Source organism: Hoplias malabaricus, chromosome 13 (assembly GCF_029633855.1).
Source record: "Hoplias malabaricus isolate fHopMal1 chromosome 13, fHopMal1.hap1, whole genome shotgun sequence".
Taxonomy (NCBI): Eukaryota; Metazoa; Chordata; class Actinopteri; order Characiformes; family Erythrinidae; genus Hoplias; species Hoplias malabaricus.
The window spans coordinates 23,442,726-23,467,936 of NC_089812.1; the positions used below are offsets into that span (position 1 = coordinate 23,442,726).

At 41.9% G+C, this 25,211-nt stretch overlaps 1 protein-coding gene across 7 annotated transcripts in view; it reads right to left on the reverse strand.

Moving 5' to 3' along the window:
• Positions 1-23,318, reverse strand: part of si:dkeyp-72e1.9 (syntaxin-binding protein 4) — a 45,471-nt gene extending 22,153 nt beyond the window's left edge. For 3 of the 7 annotated variants that reach the window (XM_066642956.1, XM_066642957.1, XM_066642955.1), the window contains exons 1-3: positions 10,989-11,109; positions 7,834-7,907; positions 4,683-4,778 (exon numbers count right to left, since the gene is read on the reverse strand). In XM_066642956.1, the coding sequence (XP_066499053.1) occupies positions 4,683-4,778; positions 7,834-7,907; positions 10,989-11,077 (259 nt within the window). In that variant the 5' untranslated portion in view covers positions 11,078-11,109. Of the gene's footprint in view, positions 1-4,682; positions 4,779-7,833; positions 7,908-10,988; positions 11,110-11,329; positions 11,371-11,616; positions 11,736-23,179 lie in introns of those variants that run through there. The other 4 variants (XM_066642960.1, XM_066642959.1, XM_066642958.1 and 1 more) reach the window with 3 other exon arrangements.
• Between the last annotated feature and the right edge of the window lie 1,893 nt (positions 23,319-25,211).

Genomic DNA, 25,211 nt, shown 5'->3' on the forward strand with positions numbered 1-25,211 from the left:
CAAAACATCAGGAAATATGTGGACACTTGGGTTTGAACAGCGTTTAAAAAAAAAAAAAAACACCAAAAAGAAATCCAGATCTGACCCAGAACTCCATGGACATCCAGCCACACCCACAGCTCCTTAAGTGGGCCAGGAACTCCTAATACAGGCATGACACTGACTAAAGAAAGACATGTCTTCAATGGGGCAGCAGGTAGTGTCTCAGTCACACAGCTCCAGGGACCTGGAGGTTGTGGGTTCGATTCTCACTGCAGGTGACTGTCTGTCTGTCTGTGAGGAGTTTGGTGTGTTCTCTCCGTGTCTGTGTGGTTGGTAGGTGGATTGGCAACTCAAAAGTGTTTGTAGGTGTGAGTGTGTGAAGGACTGGCACCCCCTCCAGGGTGTGTTCAAGCCTTGCGCCCATGATTCCAGGTAGGCTCTGGACCCACCGTGACCCTGAACTGGATAAGCGCTTACAGATAATGGATGGATGAATGTCTTCAGTGGTCTATGCCCAGGCTAAGGGCCTTGCAGCTGTAATAGCTACATTTCACCAGAAGTGTATAAAATACACAGTTAAAACAGGTCAGTGGATTTTCTGCACAGCAACAGCACAGTTTGAGTGTGTTGACATCTGTAATGTAGCGTAGCATGCTAACTAACTGCAGTGCTGTGGAGATAACAGAGCACATGGCGAGCTATAATTCCTGCAGCTTTAGTTTTAAGCTCAGCTCTTCTCCACACGTGACTCCAACACAGTGAGGGACATTATCTACCGCCTGTAAACACAAACATGGTGAGACGAACGACTCTGAAATAAACAAACCGCCTTTTAGCTCATCTTTATTTAACATTAACATCAAACTCGCTGTTTTTCAACTTGAGGTTTGAAAAATGTTGCAGTCTTATTTTATTAAGGATTTGTGGCCAAGTACAACACAGTCTAAGTAATGATTGAGACAGGGACACAGGGTGAGACAAGGACACATCAAGTCAGGGTCAAAACTGAGACCAGGACACATTTAGGCCATCTAAGTCCAAGACAGGGACACATCACATTCACAGGTGTTAACTAAAAAACAAAAAAACTTTTTCCAGATTCTGCAGAGAGGGATCTGATGGCATTCAGCCACAAAATCATCAGTGAAATCGGATGCTGGAGTAGTTCTGAATCACAGACACCACTCAAACTCATCTCAAAGATACTGGATGGAGCCCTTGTCACTCCAGAGAGCACAGTTGAACTGCTCCACAAACCAAACCAGTGCTGGGGTCTTTAAACCACACTTGGCATTGAGCATGGCTACTGCAGAACGTCCCATTCTATTAGTCAACTCTTTCCTAAAGGTATGAAACCCTTGTTCAGTGCATTAATTCTGATTTTTTGCCCTAGCCCTTAAACCCCGTCGTAGGTTTCAGCAGCAATATATAATGATTTTTTCCCCTTTGTATTTGGAGCCAAGGGACATGCGCACAAACGCACTCCTCTGATTGGTCAGAAGGGTTATTCCCCAAACAGTGCCCGCCTCCCAGTTCTACAGGTACAGATTAGTTCTGCACCACACTACATCTGGTATATTTGGTGCAAATGTGAGAGGGCGCGGAAGAAGTCACGTGTGAGCGAAGAAGACAGCTTTTGAGACTCGTAGCCGCAGATTTGAGCAGGTGCAGTCACTGACTTGTGTTTGTGCAAGAAAAATATCACCCCCAAAAAAACTAAAAAATATATATATTTCTGAACAGGCTTTCTACAGGTGTGTAACTCCCACTGCACAGATTCATATGTTGGTTTGCGAATGTGCACGTTTTATACAAGTGTGCGAATGTGTTATGCACCATATATACCGCTACAAACGAAGCAAAACTGTGAGCGTATGATATTTTTGTACTTGTGTGTGTAGAACCGGATTTGTGCACCTGCAGTGAAGAGTGTGTGAAGGTGTAACTGTTTAAGCTGTACTTGTGGGAGAGGAAAAAAAATTTACAGGTTTGTAACTCCTGAAGTGATTTTCTCTGTGACTTCAAATTTACTGATACACGTGTGTGACTATTTTCTACAACTACAAATCTCACTGTCACAGGTGCTCAGGGGTTTTGTACCAAATATACCTGCATACAAACCTCTCGCGAGGGCAGGTATTCTCAGGGGTGCCTTCATAATGCCTAATGCATTTTTGAGTAACAACTCAGTGCCCATGCGTACTCCATGTTGCTGCTCAGCAGTGGAGAGACACAGGAGAGATTTTATATAAACACGAACACTCTCTGTGATTTACTGTTTTAAAACGCTGAAATACCTTCTGACGATATCAATGTAGATATTGAGATAGTTCAGTCAAAAAAAATAATAAAATTTGTTTGTCTCTCGTAGGTACTAACGTACTGAACCTATTCCACAACTGCTGTTATGTTTTAAATGCTCAATTTTTATTTTGATGATCATAGTTAATCTTTTTTAACAAATTTCATATGTGCATTTTGTGTTACATGAGGTCGGAGAACCAAGTCGGAGTGTGAGAGATGTTCCTGTTCCTTTAATGAATGCAAATTTAATAAAGTTGTATTAAACTTCTGCAAAGTCCATTGTCATTTTCGCATTTTGTGAGAAAATGTGAATCATTAATAAAAAAAAATGTATCATTATTAACAATAAATAATTATTATAATAATAAGTATCATTAATATTAATAAACAAGAACAGGTGAATTGTGACATAAAATGTAAAAATATTCTCATAGTATGCAGCAAAAAAAAGTGCTATATGTTTAAATATCAGGAAAGGGGAAATTATATGAGAGCTATTCAAAAACGTTCATATGCGTGATATTCGGCACATGCGGAGTCCAAAAGCTGAATAATACTCGCTCGTGAACAATGTTCAGTTGTCACTCAAAGGCACCCCTGAGAAAACCTGACCATGCGAGAGGTTTGTGCCAAAACTGATCAGATGCACAAAACTCGGAGTGCTTGTGCACAGAACTTGTGTAGCTCGCACACAAAACTCAGAGAACTCACACAAAAAACTGAGAGAGCACGCGCAAAAGTCATGGAGCACAGACGTCAGAGCTGGATATTTTGTTTGCAAGTTATAAGTTTTATGTTTGAGATAAATGTTTTTGTGCGATTTTTTTTGGCACAAATCTGATTCCATAGATAAAACGAGTCGTTCTGATTCTGCTCCGCTTCTGACGTCAAGTGCAGAGACTTTAGAATTGTCCCGCCCCCTCATCTGAGTCTGTCCAATCACAGCGCTGGAGCGTGGAGAATAAGAGTATGGAGTAAAACGGAGAAAAGGAGAACTAAGAAAGAGAGCAGAGCAAAAACGGCTAAAAAAACACAGCTTCTACTCGGGGTTGGGGAGAACAACAAGGAGCACGTTGTCTTTAAGAGACAAAACAGTGAAATTATCCATAGGTGTGAGTGACTGGGTGAATGTGTGATGCTTTGTCCAGGATGCATTTCTGCCTTTCTCCCGGTGATTCTGGGTAGACTCTAGACCCGCTCAGGATGAAGTGCTTAAAGGAAATTAATGAATAAATGAATGTACAAACCATTTAAACATTGACTCCTCTCAGATATGCCCACACTGGACGTCCAGTCCTGAGTGTATTCTTCAGAACTGGGTGAATTCAGGCTTGTGAGATGTCTGGAAACATCAACTGCTCCGTTTCTGACGTCAAGTGCAGAGAACTGCCCCACCCACTTGTCTGAGTCTGTCCAATCACAGCGCTGGAACCACGGTTGAGGTTAAACGCAACAAAACTGATGAAACGAGCGCAGAGAAATAAGAGTATTGAGAAAAAACGGAGAATGGAGAAGAAAGAGAACAAAGCGAAAAACGGCTAAAAACCAGAGCTTCTGCTCCTCACTGCTGTGCGCTCAGGGTCAGGATAAACAGCGAGAGACTCATTATCATTTAAAGGAAGGGCGAGAACACTGCTGTGGAACTGTGTTTCTCTGAGTAATATACACTTCACATATAACGCAAGGTGTATTTCAGGACTGAATTCAGTTCATTTTTGTAAGGCTTTGCTTCTTTTGATTCTAATCTTGGTTGTTTACCACAGCTAAGACCATCAGAAGTGCATTAACACACAATAATGCGATTGCTGCTCGTTGTTCATTAGTGAAAAACCACACACAATCAGACGGATCAAAGCAATTTGATTAAAAAAGGCCTGTCCAAGCAGATTTGGACTTGTCACTGGTTGCAAAGTCTGTAATCACTGTGAGAGGATGTTTACCAAAAGTACTGACCATTTACTCTTTAGCCAGTCATTACGCAATTTTCACTGCTGTGTTCACGTGGATCTGGAAAATAAGTCCAGCATTAGGAGAAGAGACTAAACCTTCCACAACAACAAACCAAAATAGATAGTGTTTGATAATCTGATCTCACAACAGTCTGAACAGGTTATTACAGTGTCCTTCTCAGCCTGACCTCTCTACACACACTGGCCATTTTATCAGAAACACCTGTGAAATTTAACACAGTGTCACTAGACAGCTCAACACGCTTGGAGGAGAGCACTAACCACCCAATAATAGGAAACCGAATTGGCTGGCACTGCACTAACCATGAGAGAGTTGTGGTGGGGCATCCCACTCACCCAGAGAGGCCCATTGTGGTCTGTGGTGCTCCTTAGGGGGAGACTAAAGTTTTCAGGTGAATTAAATATAAGCAGCAGTAAACATCCTACCGTCGCTGGAGGCAAGACCACCTGGTAAAATCCTCTTCACGTACACGCCAAACTCCTCCCCTGAGCCCTCCTTCACTCCTCCGATGACTTTAATTCCTACAAGAGAAAAAAATAACAGGTGTGTCATTCACCATTAAAGATGCGATCACCGACTTCATCACAACATGAAACAGATATTATACTGACACCCAGTGGCCTGGATGTGTCAGTTTCTATAACAAATCCTGTTTCAGACATGGTCACCCCTATAAGGAGAGCTGCCAAAATAAAATACAAAATGACTAAATCAAATCACAAGAGTATAAATCAATAAATGTAACAAAATTGTGGAAATAAATAAATAGGAACAAATATAGAAATATAAAAATAAATACATAGATGTGGATCTAAACAAATAAATATAGAAATGACAGAGCAGTTTGATACTTAATCTCATATGAGTTTGACTGTATCAGCACAGTGTAAAAGTTAACATGTATTTCAGTGCACGTTAAGGAAAAATGAAGAATGATTTCCTCTAAAGGACATCTTTCACCCCCAAAAATAATAATCATTTGCACGCATATTCATTGCTAAGTTCTGATGGTATAAATGACTGATAGCTCCTTTAAAGCGCTGTGCACGCGAGCAGTGAAGTCACAGACAGAGTTCACAGGAACTGAGACTGACCCAGAATGCTAAACAGTGATTTAGGTCAGTGGTGTGTCATTTCAATAACGACAAGCACATTCAATAACAGTTACCACATCTCTATCAGCCAGCATTAAAGTCAGCATTAGTGACGCGGGAATAACATAATCCGTCTGAATACATCAGCCATTAAACTTCATTAGAGGAATTAAAGTGATAGAGCAGCAGAAAAACAAAACAAATATATATCCAGGGCTGAATGATTTGGGAAAAATACAGAGGTCACAGGCTTCCATGAGTCTACACTCACTGACCACACAGTCAATCACAGACTGTAGTCCATCTGTTGCTCTGCATAATTTGTTTACGCCCTTTCACCCTATTCTTCAATGGTCAGGACCCCCACATGACCCCCACAGAGCAGGTATGATTTGGTGGTGGATCATTCTCAGTGACACTGATGAGGTTAGTGTTGTGCTGGTGCGAGTGGATCAGACACAGCAGTGCTGCTGGAGTGTTTCATACCCATCGGTGTCTTTACTGAGAATAGTCCCCCGACCAAAAGCATCCAGCCAACAGTGTCCTGTGTCCACTGATGAAGAACTAGAGGATGACCAACAAACACACGCAGCAACAGGGATTCCATACATAAACCATTCAATCTGACCTCTGCTGGTCAGTTTGCTTTAAAATGGGTTTAGGATTTCAACAAAAGTTCACCGTAATTGAATGAGGCAACCTTATGGATAACAGCCCAGTCTCGGGATAAAAACCAAGGGAGAGTCTAATTGTTGTATTAGTGGACCCCCTCACACACACACACACAAGCACGCACAGAATGACGGTCGTATGAGCAAGACAATTAAAACCATAACCAGATTATGACCTCAATGTGTTCCATGCCAACAGCCATTCTCGGTCAGCATTGAACTTAAAAGTGACATACTCTCTTCTCCACAGTGCAACACAGTTCTGGTTCTTAATCAAAATCCCACAAGCCTCAAAGCAGTGCACTCCCCCTGTCTAAACAGCCCTGTTCAGAATGCCCACTTTCAGCGCCTGTTCCTTTAAATGATAATGAGCCGCTCGCTGTTCACCCCGACCAGAGCACACAGCAGTGAGAAACAAGATGGTTTTTAGCTGTTTTCGCTCGTTCTTTTTCTTCTCCATTCTCGTTTTCTGTTTTTATTCAGTGCTCTTATTTCTCTGTGCACATTGTGTGTGTTGTTTTGTGTTGAACTTGTGTTTAGTCTTTCCGCTCTCACATAAATGCGGGTCATTGCGAGGGGGTGGGGTCATTCTAAAGTCTCTGCACTTGACAGCAGAAGCGGAGCAGAATCAGAACTGCTCGTCTTGTTTCACAGTGTGTGGGTTTCAAGGTTGTGTGGAAAAGGGGAAGAATAAGTCCCATTTAGGATGAACAGTTTCTGCATGAGGACTCGGTGTGTGTTACCTTTCTGAGCTCTCTATTTCTGTTTGTGTTGGTGACACTTTCGCTGCATTGTGGAGGAACACAATAGTCTGACACTTTCTGCACATTCACCTCCAGGTACAATTTAACACCCCCGCTACACACACATGCGTGTGTACTCGGGTTGAAGGGGTTTTGATGTTAGCCTGTGTGTGTGTACACATCAAAGCGTTCTGAAAGCAGCGAGATGTTGCTGGTGAAGCTGGTTTTAAAGGAGAACAGCGTTAAGAAGCTTAGAGCTTCTTCCAAAACAGCCGCGGAGAACAAACACAACAAAGAGGCAGGTTTAAGAGTCAGAGCCGAGAAATAACTTCACTTTCTGTCAACACTGGAACCCTGTCCTCTATAAGCTCCCATTCTTTTATCTAGCAGCACTACAGAGTACACACACACACACACACACACACACACAAACACACACACATTTTAGGACTTTAAACCACCCTTGTCGTGGAAGATGTTCTCGTCCTTTTTTAAAATAGAAGTCTGAAACAGCCTGTACACACTGTCCGTGTCAAAGATCATTCATGAAAAGTTTCGTATTCTTATGTTATAGTGATTCTAATTTTGATTCAAAAGTGAGTTTGAATTCAGTCATTCTGATTCTAAAGTGTATATGATTCTAATTGTAAAGTGATTCTGATTCTTATTCAAATGTATTTATGGAATCGATTCAGAGTTGACTGTGATTTTAAAATGATTCTTATTAATGATTCAACCGACATTTTGATCCATAAGCGACTCAAAAGCTAATCTCTTACTGTCAGTGATTTGGATCCAAACTTATTTTGATTCACACTAAAGAGATTCTAATTCTAAAACTAATTGTAAAACAGGTCTGACAGTTGTAAAATGATTCTGACCATGATTGATTTTGAGTGATTTGGATCAAGGTGATTCTGAGTTTGACTCTCAGGGATTCTGAATCTAAACTGATTTTTGATCTCAAGGGTTTATGAACTAATCTGAATTAAAAATGGCTCTGATTCAGTTTTATTATTCCATTAAAATCAAATCATCATTGTGTCTGAAAATAAAAACAGCTCTTACCTAACCCATTCTCACAGTCCGTAAACTCCATAGAATGCACAGCACGATCAACTCCGTACGGACCCATCAGTGTCCTGCAGAGAGAGAGAGAGAGAAAGACAGAGAGGTTCAGTCCGATACGCACAGTTGAGATCAAGTGTGGGCGTGAGGGGTATAAAGCCCTTTAAAGCAGGGGAACTGTGTTCTCTGGAGTGATGGAAGACCTCTGGGATGAGTTGGAGTGGTGTGTGAGATCTAGAACTAATCATCAACACCAGCCCCTGACCTCACTGATGATTATGTGGCAGGGTGCAATCAAATCCTCACAGAAATGTTACAATCTCAATCTCCATACTCCCATATGAGAAGAGTCTGTTACTGCAGTGAAGAGGAACAAACTTGTGATTAATACCCTTCAGCTCATTAGAGGACATGGACAAATCAATGCCTCTGTTAACGAAAAACACTAGACTATAAGCATCAGGATCAGTATCATTCAAACCACCATTTACAACTGATTACACCAGGGGTCAGTTTCAGCAATCCCAACAATACTGAAATAATAGAGGTCAGTAGAGTTCAGTAGAGTGTATGACAAATAGAAATCTTAAAATTTCTCATTCCGGTATGCTAGGGTTTCTCTCTCTCTGCTTGTGGCAGAAAAACTTCTTTTTGGAGAATTTTAGAAAACAAACAGACCAAATGCTGAAAAGCATAATGAGACGATGATATTGCTCTATTCCTGCTCCTTAGGTTGGCAACACTGATCTATTTTTTGTTGTAGGTGGAACTGACTCGAAATTCGGGAGAATGCACTAACTGCATGAAAGTAAACACAGAGTGAAAGTGTTATAAAACTAAACAGCTTGAGTTGCAAATGAGTTTATGTGGTATTTCAAAGAGTAAATTAAAACGTACAAACTTCAGCCATGTACAAACAACTATTTTCTTCCCCAAATATACGATTCCATCTTAAAATCACTGAGCTTCTGAACATAAACAAATCAGAGACCAGCCTTCCCTGACAATCGTAGATGTCCCCTTTAAAGCATAATTTTCAAAATGTTCAATCAGAAACTGATTTGCTGAAAGTGCTATAGGGTTTTATTCTATCCACCTACTGTATCAATCCATCAGTCTATCTATCTATCTATCTTTGATAGAGGGGAGGCGTGAAGTATCAAAAGGGGGAAATAAGGGAGGAGTAAACGTGTAAAGACTAGTGTAAAGAATGAAACAGAGAGAATGAGAAAACTATGGAGGAGAATAGGAGGGAAAGAGTAGGAAAGAAAGGGCGGCACAGTGGCGCAGTCACACAGCTCCAGGGGCCTGGAGGTTGTGGGTTCAATTCCCACACCGGGTGACTGTCTGTGAGGAGTTGGTGTGTTCTCCCCGTGTCCGCGTGGGTTTCCTCCGGGTGCTCCGGTTTCCTCCCACAGTCCAAAAACATACATTGGTAGGTGTGTCCGTAGGTGTGAGTGTTTGAGTGAATGTGTGTGTTGCCTTCTGAAGGACTGGTGCCCCCTCCAGGGTGTATTCCCGCCTTGCGCCCAATGATTCCAGGTAGGCTCTGGACCCACTGCGACCCTGAACTGGATTAGCGGTTACAGATAATGAATGAATGAGTAGGAAAGAAGGAATAAAGGAGTGAAAAAGTGATAAATGAAAGAGTGGAGCAAAAGAGTGAAAGAGTAGGAGAAGAGGAAAAAGGAATAAATAAGTGAAGAATGAAAGGATTGAAAGACCAGGAGAGAAAAGATAAAGGAGTGAATAATTAATTAATAATGACCATCAATAACTGAGTGGGAACGAGCTGCAGTGGACAGGGTTTAAAGAGATCCCTGGATGAACTTCTGGTCTTAAACCTACTGTCAGCTTCACAGTTTAGGCCTAATCTCAGACTAAATTCCTCAGACACTTCAGTCAATGGTTTAGACTTAATCTGGGTTTCTGAAACTGTCCCAAAGACCTCATGTGCCCTGGAAGTCTCAGGAGACCTGTGTGTGGAGCACATTCTGATTAGATTTCAACCACATCCATTTACACCAGGGGGGCAGACGCGTCTCCAGTCAGTCTCCGAAAAGGCCAGTCTCCTCACAGTCATGGGCCGCGTGTGCTGGGGTCTGGTACTGGGGAGGGCTTCAGGTGGAGAGACTGGTGACTTGGAAATGAAGTGTAATTTGAAATTCAATCTGGATTCTGCATTCAACCCATCTGTTGTAGTGAACACACACACACACACACACTAATGAAAAGTGAAAGACAAGAGTGGATAAGAAAAGAAGGAGTGAAAGAGTAAAAGAGGGGATTGAATGGAGCGTGAAGGAGAAATACACGTGTGAAGTGTGAGAGAGAAAAATGAAGGAGTGAAAGAATGAAGAAGTTAAAAATGAAAAAGAGAAGAGTGAAGATTGAAAAAGTGAAACACTAAAGGGGTGAAGCACTGCTGGAGTTTTTAAACCCCTCAGTGTCACTGCTGGACCGAGAATAGTCCACCAACCAAAAACATTCAGTGTCCTGGGGTGGCGTCCTGTGGACAGCATACTGTGTCACTGCTGAAGAACTAGAGAACAACCAGCACAAACTGTGCAGCGACAGATGAGCTACTGTTGACTTTACAACTACAAGGTGGACCAATGAGGTAGGAGTGTCTCACAGAGTGGACAGTGAGTGGACACAGGGTTTAAAAACTCCAGCAGCACTGCTGTGTCTGATCCACTCGTACCAGCACAACACACACTAACACACCACCACCATGTCAGTGTCACTGCAGCTCTGAGAATGATCCACCACCAAATCACACCTGCCCTGTAAGGGTCCTGACCATTGAAGAACAGGAGTAAAGGGAGTTAAGGTATGGATACATGAACCACGTTTCTGCAAATGTTAGCTTAGCATAATAATAATAATAATAATAATAATAATACATTATTATTTATTCTTTATTTTACTAATTATGTTGATTTTTAAAATTTCATTATTCTTTATTTCGCCAGCTTCTCATTCCTTCTCTGGCGCTAGAAATGCACCTGCTGCACAATTTAAGGTGGAAATGAGAAATCGAAAAACTAAAGCTGAAAACCTGGAAAAATAAAGTTTTAATATCCACATACCTGCTGCATGATTTAAGGTGGAATGAGGAAAAAAACTACTGCAAGAAACTTTCCCGTACGTACCTTCTGAAAAATTTAAGGTAGAATCTAGAATTAGAACAAATCTTTGGGGAACACTTTCCTGCTCCTCCATTTAAGGTGCAGTAGCACATTTAATAATAATTGGCGAAAACTGCAAGCGAAGAATCTCTATTTAAGGTGGAACGGAGAACTAACAAAGCTTGGCGAAAACTTGAATGTCCAGAATGAAACCCCAAGCTCAATTTAAGGGGGAACGAAATAATTATTTTAAACTGCCAAATACTTTAAACATCAGAATAACGTTAACGCCTGCAGATGTTAATGTGGTATGAAGAATTAGAACAAATTTAAAGCGCCAATTGGATGAGAGTACCAGAATGTACCTGCTTCACCATTTAAGGTGGAACCTTAGGTCAATTGAAATAAGAACGGATGGCGAAAATTTCAAGCGCCTGAATGTAACAGCTGCGGAATTTAAGGTGGAATGAAACATTTGCATAAGAAATTTTAGCCAAGTTCATATTCATATTTTTAAAGTCCACTTCGTATTATTACAGTTCGAATACAACAGAAAAGAGTGAAGAATTACTCTGAGAAAATAATATGCTGTTGATTTAAGCTGTTTCATATTATTATGGGTTAAAAGTATAAGAAATAAACAATATTTTACCTGCTTATAATGACTGCTCCTTTATACATGACAGAAAACGTGGGCATGGTGTAGTTTGTTGTGAACGTCCTGCATTCCTGATCCTTTCTGCAGCTTCACTCACACACACACTATAACCACACACACACACACACACACACACACACACACACACACACGCACACACACACACACACACACACACACTAAACTCTCAGTCACAGCAGCCCAACACCACCAGATTAAACCTTATGCAATATGGCTACAACCCTGCAGCTCTCACTCTTACATCTCTGCTGATTTTATCCTGAACAACAAACAGCCTAGTTCATATTAAAATGACCTCTTTGTTTCTGCATTCAATGTCTATTCTCCCATTTATTTATTGTTATTGTTTTTAATGTTCTGATCATCTTCTACTGTTGCTATGGGGATTGTTTGTAAACCTGGGCTTGTATTTTTTGTTACGCAAAATTATAAAACAAAGTTATGAAACAAAAGAAACACACAAGTGAATAGTTTATTTGCAAAGTGCAGAGAGAAACTGTGTAGCCTTGTAAAATAATCAGTTCTGACATACATTAATTAATGTATTTTTTAAATTTTGTATGTGTAAACACTTATAAATAATAAAATAAACTCTAATAAATAATAAAAAAAACACTAACATATAAAAAAGTTAAACATTGTTTACACGTTTTCCCTCTTTTCCTGCATGTATCACACTCACTAACTCATGTTTGGAAGGTCAAATGTGTTCCACATGGGGGCGCAATAACCACTCAGTTATTACCACTCTACTCTAAATATACTTACTCTATACTCTTTTTTAATAACAGTTTAATGGTGTTTTTTTCTGACATGTGTCTGAGTGTAACTTGAAATTACAGTAAATAATACAGTAAATATTGGAGTAGCAGAGGGTCTCTTCCTCCTGCAGTCTTCCTGAGGTGGAATATCATCAGCAGATTGAGCTTTTTGGAGGAAAGCAGCATTTGCACGAAAGCCGGAAACCCAAAATCCACCCTGAGCCAAATGTATTTAATCCACAAACCATTTGCTGTGTTTCCATTTTTAGCCGAGAGCCATTGTCTGTCTCCAGCAGAGCTGCAGCACACAGCTTCACTCATCATTAAACTCACTAAATCCACTGCGTTCAGTAATATCTGAATATTACAGAATTAGTAGTGCAACTTTGATCACATATATTTTTATGGTTAACATATTATTTACCTTTTATATTTTATTTAGTAGTAATTTTATAGTATTTAATTTATTGTGCTCATACAGTAAGTAAATGTAAATAAATATTTATTACTACTATATTACTGTTTTACATTTTTATTATATTTATATAATATTATATCCTATATTTTTACCTTCTGATATTTAGAGAATTGGCTGTCAAACATGAGTTAGTTAATGTGCAACATGCACCGACTGCAGAGGGTAAACACATGTAAACAATGTTTACATTTAAATATAAATAGAAATGTTTACTCACAATTACTTAGAGTTAAGTGCAATTCATGTAAAGTGTTAAGACTTTTAAATTTAAAAAATACATTCATTAACACATATCAAAACTGATACTTGCGCAAGTATATCACAGACAACTGTGTAAGAACGTCATAACACCTACATAATGATACTGAATATCATTAACTGCGTCTCCTCCAATCGTATGATGCTGAAGCTGGGAGGGTGATGTGCGTGTGTTTCCTACAAAGATTCACTGCTATCTTTAGAACTGCTGCTAACTCAGCGCCACAGGACAGCTCAGCACACTCAGAGGAGAACACTGAAACTCCTTTTACACAAAATATGGAAAGTTTACTGCTGCATGTTGGAAAATCCTTCAGTGGGATGTGGTAAGCAGGCACAGATCTGTTTCTGTAGTCCCTTCCAGCCTGCACATAAGGCTAGTGTTATCAGTTTCTCCCTTACACTACAGACTTGAGCTCACACTGTTGTGTAAAGTGTGAAAGCAGCTTAAAGCAACACAAGGTTAGATTTGGTATTTTTGTTCATGGGCTCCCGCTAGACTTCATTCATTGTCTGTAAACGCTTTTTCAGGGTCGCGGTGGGTCCAGAGCCTACACAGAATCACTGAGGGCAAGGCAGGAACACACCCTGGAGGGGGGGCCAGTCCTTCACAGAGCGACACACACACACACAAACACACATTCACTCACACACACTCACAGACACTTTTGAGTCACCAATTCACCTATCAGCATGTGTTTTTGGACTGTTGGAGGAAACCAGAGCACCCAGAGGAAATCCACGCAGACACGAGGAGAACACACTAAACTTCTCACAGTCACCCGGAGCGGGACTTGAATGCACAGCCTCCAGGACCCTGGAGCTGTGTGACTGTGACACTACCTGCTGCGCCACTGTGCCATCTGTTTATTATCTGGATCAAGTAAATTAAAATAAAAGAAACAGACAATAAAGCAGTAAGAATGAAAACAAAATTATTTGTTTAATTGAAAAATCTAATTAAATCAAAGCAAAGTCCAGTCTTTTAAAATGGTAAAAATGAGGCAACTGGACATTTGAGGCAACAAAGCATCCAATGCAACATCTCTTAACGTTTGTCTTAAAAATTCTCTGGCAACAGAGAATGCTCAATCACCCCTGAGGTTTACCAGGCAGTGTGGGACCTACAGGTGCAGCTGGTGTGTGGAGCAAAATGATCGTGAGGGGCAATGCGAACCGAGGATGTGAGATAAGTAGCTGGGTGCTGTGGCATGTAGGGCTTTAAATGAAAACTTTCATCTTAATGTCAGTCCATAATTATCTGGAATGAACAGTATTCTAATGCCCCACTTCTTTCTACACACCTGTGTGTTCACCTGTCTTTCGGGAGGTGTGTGAGACACCCAGCCTGTGTGTGTGTGCTGAAAAAAGGCAGAGAGATGGTGATTTGCCCTTTAGACTCCAGTTCAGACTCCGTGTTCCTAAACTTATGACATGACAGAAGCTGTTATAACACGTTAATGTCACTTCAGTTTCAGCCCTGCACACTCTCGCATTGGCCCAGTTTCAGTCTGGATGACACACACACACACACATATACACAGCCTGACTGACATGTTGCTTTATCTTCACTGTCACCTGAATGCACACACACACACACACACACACACACACACACACACACACACACAAAGACCTACACTGGCGTAAACAGGTGGACACAGAGGTTCACAAACACAGACCCATTTATAGACATAGACCCTTTAATCTGTAGTTTGACCCAAAAGACTGTTAATAATTAACATTTTAGGTAGTAACTATATATACATAAATTCCAGGTAGGCTTTGGACCCACTGCGACCCTGAACTGGATAAGTGGTTACAGCTAATGAATGAATGAATGAATAATTATATATATATAATATATATCAGCCATATATTGATGACCAGCCCCTTGTATCTATATCAGTAATCAGGACCCCTACGGAGCAGGTGTGATGTGGTGGTGGATCATTCTCAGCGCTGCAGTGACACTGACGTGGTGGTGTGTTAGTGTGTGTTGTGCTGGTGCGAGTGGATCAGACACAGCAGTGTTGCTGGAGTTTTTAAACCCTACTCAACCCTTAAACCCTAGTACCTACTCAACTTGACTCTGCTCATTTCGTCCCTGGTAACTTTTCCACTTTAAAACCCACGCCCAGAAATGTATCCAGTGTTGTCTCAAAACCCCATTTCTAACAGGAACAACATGCTCTGGACACTACAACAATGGCAGTGGTAACGTTAAACGTTGTTTACTCATCTTATATCTGTGCATTGTTGTTGTTGTCGTTATTTGGTACTGAACACATCTCCATCATCAGTTCAGACAGATCAGTAGAGTATGTTTCTTCCTTGTTGAAGCATCCAGCTCTTGCTGGATTCTTTCATCAGCCACTGATCCAAGGAGCATTTGAACCTCTTCAAAATACCATGGTGTAATTTTACGAGCTGCCGTCGTGAATCGGATAAAAACAAATGTGATCTCTGCTGCAGCTGGAGATTTTACAGGTGGAGAGTTGGTGCTCGCTCTGAACCACGAGAGAAATAAAACTCAGTTCCAAGGCCAAGACCAAACTGATTTGATGGAGAAGCAGAAAAGCAGAGTAGACTACGTACGACATGATGGAGAAGTGGACAGTGTGTGGACACAGTGCTTGAAGAAAGTCTTATTCTGATTGTGACAATAAATAAACACGTTATAGACGTCCAACATGTGTAGACAGCTGTAAGCGGTCGGCGTAGTTCCTGAGCAATTACTTTTTCCTGAATCATTCTCTAATTCTCTTCAGTAAACCCCAGGAGAATGAATATGACAGTGTCAGTGTGTAAATGACAGACAGTTTATTATATGGATTAATAAAAGGGTGGAGTTCATTCAAATCAAAGGAAATGAACAGAATAAGAGTAAACACAAACATTCCACCTCCAGATAAAAATGAACTCAGCTCATAAATATTCATGAGTGTTAAACTTGGCTGGTGTAAAGCTGCGGTGGGACTTTAATGTGATGTAAATCTCCTGGACTCCCGGCCGTCTCTCAGCACTCAGATTACTGCCACGTTCCTCAAGAGCTCGTTCCGGTATTTAACACAGATTAGAGAGAACGGAGGCTTTAATTTGAAGGAGAATGGTATAATTCTGTTCCTCATTATTTCCATCACACCCAGGACAATCTGCGCTGACCTTCCCGAGGGTGTCCCGACCAGAAACCTGCCCCCAGACCACTTCAGACACCACACTTCAAAGCAGAGACTCAAAACAAGTGTCTACTGGCCACTTTATTGGAAATACTGTCCTTATAACTCCTCCCACTGACTACATTATTGGAAACCTGTCTCTTTTGCTCCTCCCACTGGCTACTGGATCACAAAAATGTCTTTTATAGCTCCACCCACTGGCCACTTTATCTGAATACCTCCATTATAGCTCCTCCCACAGGCCACATTATTGGAAATTATTATTTTTGCTCTTCCTTCTGGCCACTTTATCAGAAAAATCTCCTTTGTATATACATATCCATTTCCAGCTGCTGGAAACATGGGATAAGTCCTGGAAGTGTGGGATAAGTTGCATGTTTGTGAGGTGATATCCTTTAACACTGCTTTCCTTAGGAAGCCTTTCACTTCAGAATTCCACGGTCTGTTTATCGTTAAAGACATGGCACTCTTTTATGTCTGTTTTGTCTTGTAAAAATAATATTTGTATAAAGACTAGGGGGTAATTCACTTTTAAAGCACTGTCCTGAAATCAGCAGGCAAGTGTGTGTGTGTGTGTATATATATGTGTGTTACACAAATTTGTGTTTGGGTAAATATGTTGTCTGTGTTTTTAATGCTGCCCTCTCTGTTTGGTTGTGATGTCATCACAGAAAAGAACAGGACGGGGACATCCTCGACACAACACCCAGCACCAGGAGAGAAACTGATCATTCAGTCCACACTCCAAATGGATTAAATCTTCTGTAATAGCTTCATCCTGTTTAGGGTCTCAGTGGGTCTGGAGCATATGGAATCATTGGGTGCAAGGCAGGAACACCACACACTCACCCAGTCACTCACACACTCACACAAGTGGACAGTTTCACACACTCACCCAGTCACTCACACACTCATAGCAGTGGACAGTTTCACACACTCACACCTGTGAACAGTTTCACACACTCACCCAGTCACTCACACACTCACACCAGTGGACAGTTTCACACACTCACCCAGTCACTCACACACTCACACCTGTGAACAGTTTCACAAACTCACCCAGTCATTCATACACTCACACTCACGTAGAGCAGTGGACAGTGGAGGGGAATGGAACCAGACGTCCTCCTCTAAAAGCACCTCACAGAAAGTGAAGACGGGTAAACGGTGGTGGACACAAGGCTAATGCCTGACCATGGTTTGGAGAACATGGTGGTGGAGATGGACGTGAGGGACAGGAACAGTCCATTGTCCTCTACCACCATCATCATCATTATCATCATCATCACTCCATAGAGGCTCTGTAAAGGGTGGAGGTGGGAAGGGAATAAAATGCTGGGTGTGTGTTGGATGATGGAAGTTTGATGATGATGGAGACTGCTTTTTCACAACTGAAATGGGGAATTAGGATTGAAAAACTGAATAACAAAACACAAACACACACAGACTGCAAGCCGTCCTTTTTCCTACTGCCAGCCATAGCAGCTACACATTGCATCAGAAGTTTAATCAGCAGATCTGCACAGTGGGTTGTTATCAGATTAGAGGATAATCCAGGCCACACTGAGGAATCACAGCACAGAGTTCTGTACAGGAGCATAGTGTCGAAGTCGAACGCCCACTCCGGCCCCTCTCTCCTCTCCCTCCCCCTGCCCCCACCCACTTTATTCACCACGGTCCTGATGGGAAAGCTTTAGAGAAATGCCCAGTTTCCATCCTGGCCCACCCAGGGCTGCTGAAATGGGTTAATCTCACTCTGTGTGTGTGGTCTGGGAGAGATGCCATGACCCGCTTACAGTCAAATCCATTCAGAGCCTCACACTGCCCCCCAAAGGCAGAGAGAAGAATAACGTATGAAGAGGAACAAGTTAAAAGGGGACATTTTCCCATAATGTAGTGGTGACACCTGTGGTCTCCTTTTTCTGTAAGACGCTCTCTGTAAAAACACAGATGTCTGAATTATTGAAGTAATTGTACTGCATTTCTAATTACTAAGATTTGTCTATTGTAATAAATACTGTGACCGTCCATAATAAATACTTCAATGACCGTCTCATTTTCACCCAAAAACACAACATTACCTCTTTTTAACTGTTCTGCTGTTGATTGTTAAAAAAATTGATTGTCAGCCGCTCAATTGTTTAGTCCTGCTGTACTCATCTGAACCTGAAGAGGGCGATAAAATTTATTAATAAATGTCACATCCACTAACTGTAACCAACAGTTTCAGTAAACAAAAACTGCAGTTCATAAATATAAAATATAAGGTAGCTTATGCCATGATAGTTCATTCATTCATTCATTATCTGTAACCACTTATCCAATTCAGGGTCACGGAGGGTCCAGAGCCTACCTGGAATCATTGGGCGCAAGGCAGGGAATACACCCTGGAGGGGGTGCCAGTCCTTCACAGGGCAACACACACTCACACACACATACACAGACACTTTGGAGTCACCAATCAACCTACCAACGTGTATTTTTGGACTGTGGGAGGAAACCGGAGCACCCAGAGGAAACCCACGCGGACACGGGGAGAACACACCAACTCCTCACAGACAGTCACCCGGAGCGGGAATCGAACCCACAACCTCCAGGTCCCTGGAGCTGTGTGACTGCAGCACTACCTGCTGCACCACTATGCCGCCCATGCCATGATAGTATCAAGCATAATTACAAAAGTGGTGTTATGAGCCAGAATACCAAATGATTAAGAGTTCAGATTTCTTTCCTTGCACTCTGAAGTGCTCAATAAATGCTGGACTGTAGAATTATGAAGATATATATTACTGAATGTATTTTAAGCATTACTGATGCTGAACAAAGGCCACCACTTTCATTCGTGACATTTGAATTTTGTCTTGGCGAATGTGGTGGAACAAATATTTTATAAGGTGCAAAATTGCCCAGTGCCAAATCTGAGCTTGTGGAGTTTAAAGCCGCCGAAGTCTAGAGTGTGGAGCACTGGAATAGTGTCCTTGGAGCAAGTTGGAGCAGTGTTTGTGATCGAGAACTCACCGTCAAACATCAGAGCCTCACCTCACTGATGGTCATGTGGCTAACTGCCATTCAATCATCACAGCAATGTTCAAAAACAACTTCTTAAAAGAGCAGAAAGAGTTTCAGCTTAAAAGTGCATTCAAAGCACTTGTTTTAAATGTCAAAGGCTCTCGTAGTCTCCCTACTGCTAGTAGAGTGCAATACCATCAGTACAACTGCTGTTTATTACATGTTACCATGTGGATAGTTGTAAAAAATGGTAATAAAGGTGATCTGTCTCTACAGTCTGCTCATATGAGCTTTACTGTTATAACAGCACAAATATCAGCACCCTGGGTGTGTGTGTGTGTGTTTGTTTTTACTGTGAGAGTGAAAGGAGACTCCTCTGCAGATTCTGCTGAGTCGCTCTGCAGTCACGCTCTGTTCCGCTGACTCGTCCTCACTAAATCACAATACAATATATATATAATCCCCAGTGCTGCAGTGACACTGGTGGTGGTATTGTGTTAGTGTGTGCTGCCCTGATATGAGTGGATCAGACACAGCAGTTACTGCTGGAATTTTAAACTCACTGTCCACTCTGTTAGACATATCTACCTCTCTGGTCCACCTTATTTAGATCGGAGCAGAAAGCAGCAGCTTAAAGCAGTGGACAGTGTGTGTGTGTGTGCATGTGTGCTTGCGTGCGTGTGTGTGTGTGTCCAACACAGCACTGTGATTTTCCTGCTTCTTTCTCAACAGGGTTCAGGTTCATAGTCACAAACACGTCCACAGAGACAAGAAAAGACACAAAAACATAAAGGATCAGACACAGCAGTGCTGCTGGAGTTTAAAAACCTTGTTTAAAAACCTCTGTGAGACACTCCTACCTCAGTGGTCCACCTTGTAGATGTAAAGTCAGAGACAGTGGCTCATCTGTTGCTGCACACTCTGTAATTGTAGTGGATAGTGGAGCTGAGAGAATGGACCATGAGTGTAGAAACAAGGAAGTGACTTTAATGATATAGCTGACAGGTTGGTTTTAGATTTACAGCAGTGTCGCCCTGAACTGTGGTTTCAGGGGAAGTTTGAGTGAAATGCTATGTGTCGCTGTGTTGCTGTGTGTGTGTTTGGTGTTGGAGCATGTTAGAAGTGAAAGCTGAATCATCATTTACACCGTGTGTGCTCAGCATTTCTGCCCTGGGACACAACTCTCTCTGTGTAGAAAATGTTATTATAAAATAAATATGCACGTGTGTAAAAGCAGTACTCAAAATGGCGCTGGAGGCAGTGCTGCCTTCGAGGCAGAAGGAAAAGGCAGGGAATATATGTGATGTGAAAAGCACTGGGTGGAGATTATTAAACCCTGCTCTTTGCCTCCCCTGACTCTCAGAGATGACTCTGAAAGAATAAATGTGTTGTATAACTTTCTTTTTTGTTACTGTAGACTTAGATTTGTTTCAGATATGTAGAGGTCTTGCAAAAATAGTATCTGGTTTTGTTTGAATTGAGGATAATGTAAATTACTACCTCCGTGAAGGCTGCAGAATGTTATAGGAGGCAGCTGTGGCCTTGAGGTTTACACGTCACCATTTAGTACCTACTCTGCACGATTGGAACCTGGAGTGAGCAGGGACTGAAAACCTACCCAGTTCCAGGTACCAGATTTGACCTGTGGAAAAGCAAAGGAGCCGTGCCAAGTCGAGAAGAGTCGTGTAGGTTCCATGCAGTGGAGAAGTGGCAATAATGACATTAGTGAATGACCGTCCACCTGTCCGTCTTGGACACTGATGGATGACTGTCGAGCTCCTCCTCCACGCTTCAGATCAGCTGCCTACACTCCAGCAACCACCAAGTGCCTTGGAGCTGCCCGCCCTACACCGAAGTTTTCATGGACTCCTAACTATTTTTGCCAGTAGACTGAGCAGAGGAAGATAGGTCCCCCCCTTGTGAGCCTTGGTTTCTCCCAAGGTTTCTTCGTTAGCTGAGGGAGTTTTTCCTTGCCACTGTTGCCCTTGGCTCACCTGGGGATTTTTACATCTTTTACATTCTTTACATTTTTACATTTCATGTCAAATCTTTGTCTTACCAGAATTCTGTGAAGCTGCTTTTTGACAACATCAGTTGTAAAAAGCGCTATACAAATAAATTTGATTTGATTTGATTTGAGGTTCCATTCACCAACACTGAAGAATGTTACTACACAACAGATCACTTCTCATCTAAACACTACTGATGTTCAAAAAACCTTACACCCTTTATAAAATAAATAAATAAATAATTCATTCATTCATTCATTCATTATCTGTAACCGCTTATTAATAAATATTGTTTATTAGTTTTGGTGATAAAAAGATTATTAGACCCTGCTCTTTGCCTCCTCTGTCTCTGTCTGGGTTAAAAAACCCTGAGTACATCTTTAATGTGTTTTTTAGTGATCTTTGCGCCTGAGTGGGACAAATTCACAGCAGTTCTTTTATTTGGTTTGATTCTAACAAACTGTTTGTTGGTTTTAATTGGAATATAAACATAAAGCATAATATCCAGTGCTGTGATTGGACAGACTCAGACGAGGGGGTGGAGCAATTCCCAAGTCTTTGCATTTGACATCAGAAGCAGAGCAGAATCAGAACAACTCGTTTTATCCCATGTTTTCTGACCTAGGCAGCACACAGAAAACTGACTGGGTGGTCTTGTTTCACAGTGTGTGTGTTGAAGGCTCCGGATTTTTACATTACATTCTCTGTAAGTGTGGTGGTGAGAGCGGGAGAAACATGAGCCTGGAGTCAGTTCAGGTCTCAGTGTGACTCTGTCTGACCTCAGGGCTGTCTCTGACTCTGTGTCACTGTAATTCTGACCCTCTGATGGTCAGCTTTATATTTAGTGCATCTCTGGGCAGATTCATCCTCAGGTAAACACACCTTTACTCTTCTGCCCCAATTTACACTCAATTTTGGAAGACTTCTGTGAGGATCTGATGGCATTCAGTCCTAAAGCTTCAGTGAGATCAGGTGTTGATATTGGTGATCAGTTCTGGATCACATGCACCACTCCAGCTCATCTGAAAAATACTGCATGGAGCTCCATCACCCCAGAGAACAATTCCACTGCTCGTAATGCTCCTAGTGCAATGCCAAGTGTGGACTAGAGGGGTATAACCCCTCCCTCATGGTACTAGACTGGAGTGTTTGAAACTGTTTTCTTTAGATTAATTCCGTATTTTTGAATGAACCTGAGTTGTGTTTGTGATCCAAACCTCACTAATATTTGAGGCCAAACGCCATCAGCTCCTCACAGCAATGTTCCAAAGCCCATCCAGAAAAAACAGAAGCTTTTATTGCAATAACAGAACAACCCACTCCTCATGAACACTCTCCAGTTCAGAAGCAGTGCTGCGTGTCCCCCACTGACCCGAGTTTGGCAGCGCTGGAGGAGATTAAAAGTCATCTAGGTAAAAGTCAGGGTCACTCCCTAATCACCTAATCTACATCTGGGGTTGTGGCGGAGTGATCTAGCGCTGGGACTATTTACAGTACTATTTGCAGTGTAGAGAAATCGCGGTGGAACAGCAGTCTTGAAATAAACGTGTCTCTAGTGCGTTGTCTTTGTGCGTAATGATGGGAGACTTTTACGCACACTGCGCAAGACTTTTACGCATCAGGAGAACTTCACCAGTCCAAGCGCAGTGTCAGGTTCCGTGTTGTGGGCTGCGTTTGTGAGAGTTTAAACCTCATTCCTCAGTTTGTTTGCCTTTAGTGTCAAGGGTTAGGTTCTCGCAATTCAAGTAAATTGCAATCGAAATTCACAACCACGCGAAAAGCTACAACACACGCACACACACACACACACACACACATAAAGCCAAATCAGCGTTTACTGACCAGTAAATTAGGGACAGTCCGCCAAAGCGCTCGAGCTCCCTCCCACGCGGGTTCAGGCAGGACATCTCCAGCAGGAGTTTGGAGGTGAAGGTTTCTCCTCAGTCCTCAGTCACAATGTCAGCGCCAAACCGAGCATCCCCAGACATTCAGCTGTGTCCGGATATCTGTGCTCCCTGAGGCGCTGTTCACTCCGGCTCTCTCTCTCTCCTGTAACCCTGCTCCTAATCTGCGCAGCACGTGGGACTTTATGCTCTCCCCGAGCTGCCTCACTTTCCTCAGCGAAGTGGGCTGTCTAGTGCTTTTGGACCGCTGGCTTTCTTTCCCGCACCTATTCACACAAGTCAAGCCCACAACTGGGCGTGTCCTTCCAATCTACCCACCTATAGAAGGACAAGCCCTGCCCACAGTAGGGCATTCCCTATAATACCAGCCTTTATTCAGACAAGTTCCTAGGAATTGTTTTTTCTCTTTTTTTCTATAAAGTTTAACTCAAATTTTAATGGTTTAATACATTATCACTGATATGCCGAGGCCACTATGTGTGTATCTGTATAACATATGCTTTATAACGCGAAGAAGACAATGAGTGCTACTTTTACTGCTATCATTTTATTACCACCTACTACTACTATAATATATATATATATATATATATATATATCCATCCATTATCTGTAACCGTTAATCCAATTTAGGGTCGCGGGGGGTCCAGAGCCTACCTGGAATCATTGGGCGCAAGGCTATATATATATATATATATATATATATATATACAAATCATAATAACATCACTGTTACTACTGCTATTAGTATTAATACTACTAATAATCCTACTACTACAGTTATGTCTACTACTACAATAATAATAATAATTATTATTATCGTTACACTTATATAGCGCCTTTCTAGACACCCAAGGACGCTTTACAATCTACACTGCTCAGAACGCTCAATTCACACACACTGGTGAGAAGCGGCAGCCAAACGCGCACAGCGTACTCTCGACCAGGAACGACCATCCACCTGGAGGACTGCATCGGGCACTAGGACTTCACCCAGGACAGAGCGCCAATCCATATCTGGGCACACACACATTCACTCACAAACCAGGACAGTTATTACAGAAGCCAATTCACCTACCCTCCATGTTTTTTGGACTGTGGGAGGAAACCGGAGACCCCGGAGGAAACCCACGCAGACACGGGGAGAACATGGAAACTCCACCCAGATGGGACTTGAACCCAAGATCCCAGCGCTGGGAGGCGAACGTGCTAACCACCAAGCCACCGTGCCACCCCATATAATAATAATAATAATAATAATAATAATAATAATAATACATGAAATCTATCAAAGGATAGAAGGATAGAAGATGATGCTTGCTATTGTTTTCTATTGTCATTTATTATTTTATTGTTATTTTTGTCATTATTATCTCTGTAAGTGTGAACTCTCTGTCTCTAGCGCATATACCCAGAGTAAGGAGTGAAAATGTTTCATAGTTATTGTGAAGCTGGAGATGCTCTAATGCTGAATGTTGACGCTGGGGGCGGAGCCGGAGGAGAGCAGAATGTGAGCTCTTAACCTCATGACACACACACACACACACACACACACAAACACACATAGGGGCAGACGGATGTAAACAGATTCAAGAGCAACTACATAATTTTTCAACATTTCTCCAAAATGATATATTTAAGATGTAAACAAAGTGATAGTATCTTATGTCAGAAGAGTGGACAGTTGAGGTGAATGAAACCAGATGTGCTCCTCTATAAGCTCCTCGCAGAAAGTGAGGACAGTAAACGGTGTGAGGAACACGGCTGATATCTGATCATAGTTTGGAGAAGGTGGAAGTGTTTAAACCCAGTCCTGGTGGAGAGGGATGTGCAGGACACTGTGAAGGACACACACTGATGGAGTTGAGATGTCCACTGTCATCATCATCATCATCATCATCCTCATCATCACTCCACAGAGATTCTGTAGACAGTGGAGGTGTAGATAGAATAAAATAATGGGTGTTGTC